This window comes from Aptenodytes forsteri, unplaced genomic scaffold (assembly GCF_000699145.1).
Source record: "Aptenodytes forsteri isolate BGI_AS27 unplaced genomic scaffold, ASM69914v1 Scaffold282, whole genome shotgun sequence".
In the NCBI taxonomy this organism is placed as follows: domain Eukaryota; kingdom Metazoa; phylum Chordata; class Aves; order Sphenisciformes; family Spheniscidae; genus Aptenodytes; species Aptenodytes forsteri.
In genome coordinates, this window is record NW_008794089.1 from 3,747,952 (window position 1) to 3,757,144 (window position 9,193).

The 9,193-nt window shown below is 37.3% G+C and overlaps 1 protein-coding gene across 1 annotated transcript in view; it reads left to right on the forward strand.

Annotated features, from left to right (window-relative positions):
• The window catches only part of CNTNAP2 (contactin associated protein-like 2), a 972,464-nt gene that overhangs the window by 92,231 nt on the left and 871,040 nt on the right, over window positions 1-9,193 (forward strand). Inside the window, exon 2 of the mRNA XM_019470872.1 lies at window positions 6,877-6,987. Within this exon, the coding sequence (XP_019326417.1) occupies window positions 6,877-6,987 (111 nt within the window). The remainder of the gene's footprint in view (window positions 1-6,876; window positions 6,988-9,193) is intronic.

Here is a 9,193-nt window from a genome sequence, read left to right on the forward strand (position 1 = left end):
GCTCTGCTGTGAGCAAAGTAACCGCCATAAAAAACATTACCTGAGACTTGCTCCTTTCCTTACAGAGATCTATAGAAAGGCTTGAAATAAACCTCAGAACAAGTAACCTTGAACAGTACAGGTTGTGTGGAGACCACTAAATTCATGTAATTTATGGCTTCACCTTGGAGGGGGAAAAATAGCTGCTATGTTTTCTTCCTTTTCAGCAGCAGCCACCCTTTTGAGCAACAATGTGTTATCTCTATTGATGGTATGCAACTTGAGGTGGAATATGAAACATCCCAGGCGATCAATATGAGCTGCTCTAATCTTTTAGATTACAGCTGAACTCCAGAGATACTTACAGAAAAGCTTCAGTTACACATGGACTCACTTGTTCATGAAGCTGAATGTGAACTTGACTCCCTAGCAGCCTGTCAAGACTGTCCTGTGAAATGTCAGTCATGTGGGGAAGCTGCAGACTTCTGCAATATGGAAAGAGCACTATGCTCACAAGAGCACAGTGAGAAATAGCAGATCAAAGCAGCGGAGGCCAGTAGAAATAGCAAGCTAGAAGCCAAATGAGGCTTATGTGAGACTTGCATTGACTTTCTGACATGCAAATGGGAATGGTAACTGGGAAAGGAACTGTTGTGTGTGCAGAGTACTACTCTGTTTGCACAGGTGGAGTGTGGACAGCTCTATTGTGGCTTAAGGTATCTAAAAAGTGGGTTGGTTTTTGTTACTCTTCTAATGTAAGCATGGTACAAAAGGAGTCCCACTTGGGACAGTAGGTGGGACAGAAAAGAGTAAAAAATGAAGCTTCCACTCTACCAATCATCATCCCTATCTAGTCGATAAAGCAGTCCAAGAAACTTGCTGGGGAGTAAAGTTAGCTTTTTATCTTAAAGTAACAGTATATGGTGGATTTTTTTTTTATTATCTCCCACAGTCAAGAAAAACATAACAGAACGTGCATAAGGCAAAAGATGTTGAACCACCCCAAATGTACCAAAGGCTGGTACATTTGGCAAATACACCTGACAGGCAAGTATTTCCTTTCCCCATAAGAGAAGGTCTTCCTTGGTAAGCTCTTTACTGATTTCTTGCTGACTTAAGAACTTGGAGCATGAGGTGTACCCTGCCTGGCATTTGCCAGCCATTACCATCAGTATTTATTTTTTTCATTAGTGACCCTTCTGAGGACTAAGGAAAGGGCTTTTCCAGCAGTGTTCCTGTCACACATGATGAGAGGTTTGGCTAGAGGTTTCTCATACTGAGCAACAGGCTTGTGACACAGGGCCAAGGTTGATTTTCTTGTCATTGAAATTAAACCTGTGATAGGCTGTCCTCGATAACACCTGCTTTGAAGTTTGATGTTTTATAAAGGGGTTACCATTGACCATGAGCTGCTTTGTAGCATCTCCCGCTTTTCAGTTAGCATCACTTTAAAAGTTCATTTGAAACAGTGCATAAAATGTTCTAGCAACTTATGCTTATTTATTCCTACTCTTTGGCGGGGACACAGTCTTGTGAATTAAACACGGTGGATTCTAGCATTCATTTCAGATTATAAAAGCTGCCTATGCAATATGAAAAGTAAGGCTGTCTCAGCATACTAATATGCTGCAATCCAAAACAGCTGCATTAATATTCCTGTTGGTTGTCATTGGAGATATGCCAATTCCCATACTTATTTATCCATGTTCCAGAGTGCCCTTGCAATCTCATGACTGCTTTTCACAAGTGGTTGGTGGCTTATTCTTTCTCCTCAGCACGCTACAGAGAACTCACTCTACATATTCAAATTGGAGGAGAAAAATGTGTTTGGGATAACTAGCATTTAGCACACAGTACAAATTAAACCCAGATGATATGATTCTCTCCCTTGCTCCCCAAAATTTACATGAGAATTCATATTTTAAAACAGGAGTCTCTTGCATTACAAGTAAAGATTAAAAGTTGCTTTAAACTTTTTTCCTTGTACTTGACAGGCATTTTTGTATAATTAATGAGTTGGATATACTGGTAATAGTGAAGATTTTGGGGTTTGTATTGTAAATGTTCTGCTTGTACAGTGAAAATGTTGTGTAAAAGAGAAACAGTTAAGACTTTTTTTTATGGTCAGAAAGCCACGGCTTTGTGTATTTCTTGGCTAAGATGGTTTTTTTAATGCTACTTCAGATTGACTCATCTGTTTCATATTCCGCTAGCAATTAATTGTGGCTATTTTGGACTCAGAACACAATATTGATATTGCAGTCATTTGCCTTTTTGCATTTAAGTTTATCAGCTTTCAAGTTCTTAATTTCTTCAACAACTTTTTTTAGTGAAGTTGTTATTGGCAGTATATTTATGTCTTAGAGCTAATATCCTACAGCAAAATTATGATAATGGATTATAATTTGATAGAAAATCTTGACCGAAGATTTTGAAGAAGGAGGGGCGAATTTGTGGATTTTGGGTTTGGTATTTTTTTAAAGGTCTGTTCTGCAGTGCACACTAGACCATAATGATGGAAAAGCCTTTGTTCTTTAAAAGCATTCTTAGTAAGTCACCGTCACTTATTTCTGATGAGTGCTATTTATCAGTATCCAAATATTTTTCTTTTTTAGAAGCACTGAAAACTATCCTACAGCAAAATTATGATAATGGATTATAATTTGATAGAAAATCTTGACCGAAGATTTTGAAGAAGGAGGGGCGAATTTGTGGATTTTGGGTTTGGTATTTTTTTAAAGGTCTGTTCTGCAGTGCACACTAGACCATAATGATGGAAAAGCCTTTGTTCTTTAAAAGCATTCTTAGTAAGTCACCGTCACTTATTTCTGATGAGTGCTATTTATCAGTATCCAAATATTTTTCTTTTTTAGAAGCACTGTACACATCTTAGCTCTCTTTTTACTTTGCTGACAGAATCTTTGCAAAAGCTTCTGAGAGATCTTCCAATGCAGCTTCAAATTATTAATAAAAACCGCCTGTAACTATAAATGTATACTGTTCCCATTTCTTAACATTTCTAAATGTATAGTTGTTTGTATGCATTCTAACCTGCTGCTAGATACAAATTTCAAGAAGAAACAGATGAAGTGCAGATTGTCTTTTTCATCTACTCAGACTGCTTTGATAAGATATGTCAGTAACTTTACAGGTGACCTGTTTATTGATCAGGATGCTAAGCATTTGAACAGACTTCTGTGAAGTGAAGCATCGAGTTTGTTTACTCTGCTTTGCCCAACAAAAATCATTGAAGTCACTGGTATAGTGAGGATTAAGCTTTAACAACCTCTGGGGTTGATAAATCAAGAGTTTGTGTGTATACTGTCTGCTTTGTGCTACAATCAAGGCCTGTCCCTTCAAATAGTCTGGTCGCTACTCCCCAAATAGTTCATGGACTAACTAAGTGGGAATTAACACAATTGCAGGCAAAGTAGAAGACAGCCCTTTTTCTAGTCTATCCAGCGTGGTGGGTAAACTATATAAATAAACTATAAATAGACTGTAAAACAGGAAAGGACAGGTATCCTTTCCTGGTTTTGTTGAGTGCGAACACCAGAACATATGAGAGACTGCACTTGGTAGGACAAAAGTTCCATCTCACCTGGTATCTGGTTTCCAATAGCCAGGTGCCTGAGAAAGCATGTAAGAACAGCAAGTGCATAGCAGTCCTTCCCTTCTGTAATCTTTAAGTCTTGAGGAGTTTGAAGCTTGTGGACTGCAGAGGTTTTGCATTTGTATTTAATGACATTAGGTGACCTTTCTTCCATTGATCTAATTATCTGACTCTCAAGGAAGCTTGTTTCTGATGGACACACACTGTAATTTCCCTCTGAATAGGAAAGTCAGAGTATCGAATGTCATCAAACCTATGACAAAGTTAGTGGTTCTTTCTATCTGAACAGAATGGAGTGGAGTGGAACTGTGGTTTTGCTTCAGGAAGTTAACATTTAAATGGACCTAAGCTGGCTTGGATGTTAATACATCACTGAGATAAATGGTATGGAGGAGAGTTTATTTCTTTGCTGCTATGATGCTGGCAGGAGAGTGCGCTCTGTAATTGATTAACAGGGCACAGTACATTGACTTATATGGGGAAAGCTATTATATCTCAGTAACAGGAAGGTATATATGATTCTGGTTTTAGTAAGTAAAAAATTGAATTCTGCAGGAAATAACTAAAACTGCTGAAAGAACCAAAGCTTCCCAAGGATTTTTTTTCTCTTAAATCTGTGGCATAACAGCATTTCATGTTGTGAAGGAAGTTTAAATAGTGCAATATATTTAGTGGAACTTTCATACAGGGCTAGAAATATTAGCTTATGTAAGCGGTCTTTTAACTTTTGTTCTATTGGATGTAAAATCATGAGTTATTGATGAGATTTAGTATCTTTTTTAATGTCTATTCATTTGAAGTATAATCCTTCCCTATAATTCATACACGTTTATGGTGAATTTCTTATATTTTGAAGCCCAAATGAGCAGGCAGACTTGGGGGCAGTGTGTGTGTTTGTTTTTTAAACAATGAGAAAGTGAGGTATTTTTGGTTTTATTCTTTAGTTTATTAGTTGGCATCCCAAAACAGGCATAGGAAGCAAACGCAGTTCTAAACAATAGTGAAGGAAAACCATATCAACTCTCCTTGGTTTTTCCACTCTGCCCCCACATTTCCTTAACAGTAAATATCATGTAAGATAAGCATAGGAAAATGCTATAAAGAGATTTTGTTATGTATTTTTTAAATATTCCTGATTATGTGGTGTTCTGCTTTTAAACGTTTCATTCCACTTTTATCCTAGACAACAGAATTAAGAACAAACTACTTCAAATCTCTAGCTAGGTAACACTAGCAATGAAGTGGCAGCAAAAGTAGTTTGCTAGCTGTCTTTAAGTTGAAAACCTATTTTTACGAACTACCAAAAATACACTATAGATAAAGAAATACATGAGAAAAACTTTGTCAAGTAACTCTGTCTTTCTGTGATTACGACATTTAGAGCAAAATTTGTAATAAGTACTTCAATCTGCTGCTCACTTCTATTCTTAAGCTCTAACCTCATACTACTTTGACTGAAATAATAGCAGCCTGGCACCCAAGATCTTAAAACGTAGGCCCTTGCTCCATGCCATACCCCTGCTCTCAGAGAGAGGTCCTGTGAGACCCCAGTGTGCTGCCTGGGTGGTGTGATGTGAGCACAAGGCACTGCGCCCATCAGGCTGCAGGCTTCTGACCAAATGTGCTGTGTGGCTGCAGCCAAAGCAGCAGGAGGAGGGGAATCGATCCTTCTATTTTGTGGTATAAACAATAATGCTTAAAACCATTTATCTTCCCTTGTCAAAATTCCATCATTAAATAGCATGGTAGTGAACTTTAAACTCATTGGAATTGTCCTTTAATTCAGTGCCAAGCAATTGCCCTTTACTCTTGCCTGTGCTTTTATGCTGGTATGAATTTTGTTTTCTCCCTCAACAAACTCTCAGAGATTTGTGAAGGAAACTTATTTATTTTGTTAAATGTCAAAGTAGTGATTCATGAACGAATGTTCTTCTGTATTTCTGGGCTTCAGATTCTCTTGCTGTGAAAGTAATTTTATTTTTCTTTACATGAGACTGGAAGTTTTAGGAGACCTGCATTATAAATTACTTGATTCACTCGTGATCCTTTTTTTCCCCCTTTAAAGTTCCTCTTTTGAGGGTAGGGTTAATTCAGTCTCCACGTGTGATCCAGTCTGACCAAATCACTGTTTTCTAATTGTACCAAAACTATATGGTGTGGCTGAGTGTTAAATATGCTGCCTACTAGGGGTGGTCTAATGCTTTCTAGATACATAAATTGAGGGTGATTCCACTTATAGCAGAGCCAGCGTTGCAGTGAGTGTGTTTAAAAACATTAGTCAAGCTGACTGGTGTAGGTTACTTTTTTTTAGGTTGTACCTGAAATGTAAATGAGTAATTTAACCTATGTATTTCATACATCTGTTGAAATAACTGAGGAAAAACTAGAACAAAGGGCAGTACATTAACTATCTAAGTATTTGAAAAATCAAAAGCCAGTTCTCCTCATTCTAATTTACAGAACTTCATACAACAGCAGGAGATTTGTTTTAAACTTCTTTTCATTAGAAAGGCAAAGATTCTGATTTTGTTTTTTTCCATCTTAGATGCTAATACGAAGTTAATCTTCTTTATACTAAGTAAAATAGAAGTGAAGTGCTCAAATGGATTATAGAGATTATATTTAAATATATATATATTTTGTTAATTTTTTTCAGTAAATCTGTAATATATGATAATTCATAGGCATTTATTAATGTACATATATATATGTTAATTTTTTTTCAGTAAATCTGTAATATATGATAATTCATAGGCATTTATTAATGTACCCTGATTTATTTTCTTTTTTAAAGTATCAGGTTATCAGCACTTCTATTACAGAACTGAAAATTTATATCTGATCTACTTCTTACGAAGCTTTCATGATAATACTTCTCTTTAGCGCTACATTTTCATGTCACCAAAAATATTCCAGATATACCAGGACAGGCTTTTTTGTTTGTTTGTAGTATCCCTAAGGAGAGTGGTGGCCCATGGTTAGGCATTACCATTACCTAATTTTGTCCTTTGTTGAAGTCTTTATTTTCTCATGTTGAGGTGTGTGTCTGTGTGTGTTTGTTTGTGGGTTTTCTTGTGGGTTTGGGGGTGGGTTTTTTGTTTGTTTGTTTTTGTTGGTTTTGTTTGGTTTTTTTACTGAAATGTTGGGATGTAGCCACCTGCATTCCAGGTGTACAAAAATAACAAGGCTGTGTTATTACCCAAAAGAAAAATAAAGGGCACATTGCCACTTAATATGTATGAATAATTAACAGCATAAAGTGAATCTGTTTTCTTGTGTTTCAGAAAAGTGTGATGAACCTCTGGTCTCAGCATTACCCCACTCCTCCTTCAGCAGTTCATCATCTATGACAAGCAGCTATGTGCCAGGGTATGCCAAGTTAAACAAGAGAGGAGGTAAGGGGCGCTCTCTACCTTAATGTTCAGATATATAAAGAAAAAAAACATGAATGATATTTTTAATATGAAAATGCTTTTTATGTAAAATATTATTGCTTCAGTTTGTTTTAACAAAGTTTTAGCCGTCTGACAGACTGTTTTTGTAAATGGAATGAATTTCTGTTTTATTGTATGTGACAGTAATTGCTCTCCATTGCACTGCAGGGAGAAATACACTACTAACAACATGTAGCAGCATGGGCCAAATGCTTAATGTCAATGGAGTCATACAGTACAGTTGTATAATTGACTTCAGTTAAAAAGGCTGTGTTCATCGGGTATATGAACATTTGCAAGGTCATGGTTGTTGGAGCTTTGATGGGCTTTGTTGATTTAACTTGTTTCCCACCTTAGCAATGACTGCTGTCATTCAGTTTTTTCTAGTACCGCAGGAACTTTGCCTTTTGCATGTATTTCTGTTAGTGCCATGAGATGTTGTTCAGAAGTAACAAAGCCACCCTAATTTTGGTGGTTGGTAGAATAGGTGCATAAATTTGCTGGTCTACCTGGTCTAATTATATCCTTAGGGCTAGGCAAATTTATTTCACTGTCTGAACACAAGTCTTTACCTTCACCCATAAGAATTTTCATAGCTTTCCTTGAAATTTCTAGATGTCTGTATGTATACCATTTTGATATCGACCTCTAAATTAATTTCACAGGAATGACACATTTAAAAATGAAGCTTTAGATTAACAGAAAATTAATATTCTAAATACTATTGATTTTATTTTTTTTCCTAAATAGTATCAATCTAAATGTCCTAAAATCTAAAATTTCATGGATTCTTGTAAATCAATACCAAAATTTTATCTTCCTCCCAAAATATATGTCAAGGGTATAATGAATTGATTTAACGAACCTATAATTTAGAAATATTGTCACTGTAAGGATGAAGAAGAGAGAGCAAGTGACTATAGTGCCTCGATCTTCTAAGTCCTGAAGATCTATAATGGCAAAACACCAGTCTTGTAGAAGGTTGGCTTATTTTCACTGCTACTTTATTTTTCCTGCTCCTGCAGGAATTATGTTGCTCCTGCCTGGATACCATATTCTGCCTCCTAAAAAAAACCCAAAAAGCATTGAAAGAAAAGTGACAATCTTTTGTCTTTGGCTCTTTGTAAACAAAATCTGAAATACTATCAAATGGTGGAACACTCTTGAGGTTAAAAGCAGAATTTGTTGCATTGAAATTATAGCCTAGGCTGCCCATGTTCACCAATTTTTTATACTACTGTTTGTGCAGCTTCCGAGCCATGAGCAAAGCCATGAATTTTCTCTTAGCCTAATTGTAATCTTATATCAAACAATAATTATTGGGCTAGCTATTATTACAAAAAGAAAAGAAAGAAAAGAAAAAATACTGTTAGGGAGAAAAGTCTCAATAACAAAACAGACTATATACGCATACTTCCTTGAGTCTATCCCTTTCCCTGGTGTTACACTCCCGCTGTCACAGCTCCTCCAAACCTTACGGTGGATGGCTCTAGCTGGGGTGGTGGCTATGGTGCATTGTCAGTGTCCCAGACTCTTTACTGGGAGGAGGATGCAGATGGATGAGTCAAGACATGCTGGTCAAACTAAAGGACAAGAAGGAAATGCACAGGCAGTGGAAGCAGGGACAGGTATCCTGGGAAAAGTATAGGGATGTTGCCTGGTTGTGTAGGGATGGGGTCAGGAAGGCCAAGGCGTGGCTGAAGCTGAATGTGGCAAGGGACACAAAGAATAACAAGGGCTTCTACAAGTATGTCAGCCAGAAAAGGAAGGTCAAAGAAAGTGAACCTCCCCAATGAACACAACTGGCAAACAGGTAACAACAGATGAGGAGAAGGCTGAGGTACTCAACAACTGTTTTGCCTCAGTCTTCACTGGTAATCTCTTTTCCGACACTTCTCAAGTGGATGGATCTCAAGGTGGGGACTGGGGGACCAAAGTCCCTCCCACTGTAAGAGAAGATCGGGTTCTTGGCCACCAGAGGAACCTGAATGTACATAAGTCTGTGGGACCTGATGAGATGCATCCCAGAGTCCTGAGGGAATTGGCTGATGTAGTTGCTAGGCCACTTTCCACAATATCTGAAAAGTCATGGCAGTCAGGTGAAGTCCCTGGTGACTGTAAAAAGGGAAACATTGCACCCATTTTTAAAAAGGGTAGAAAGGAGGAC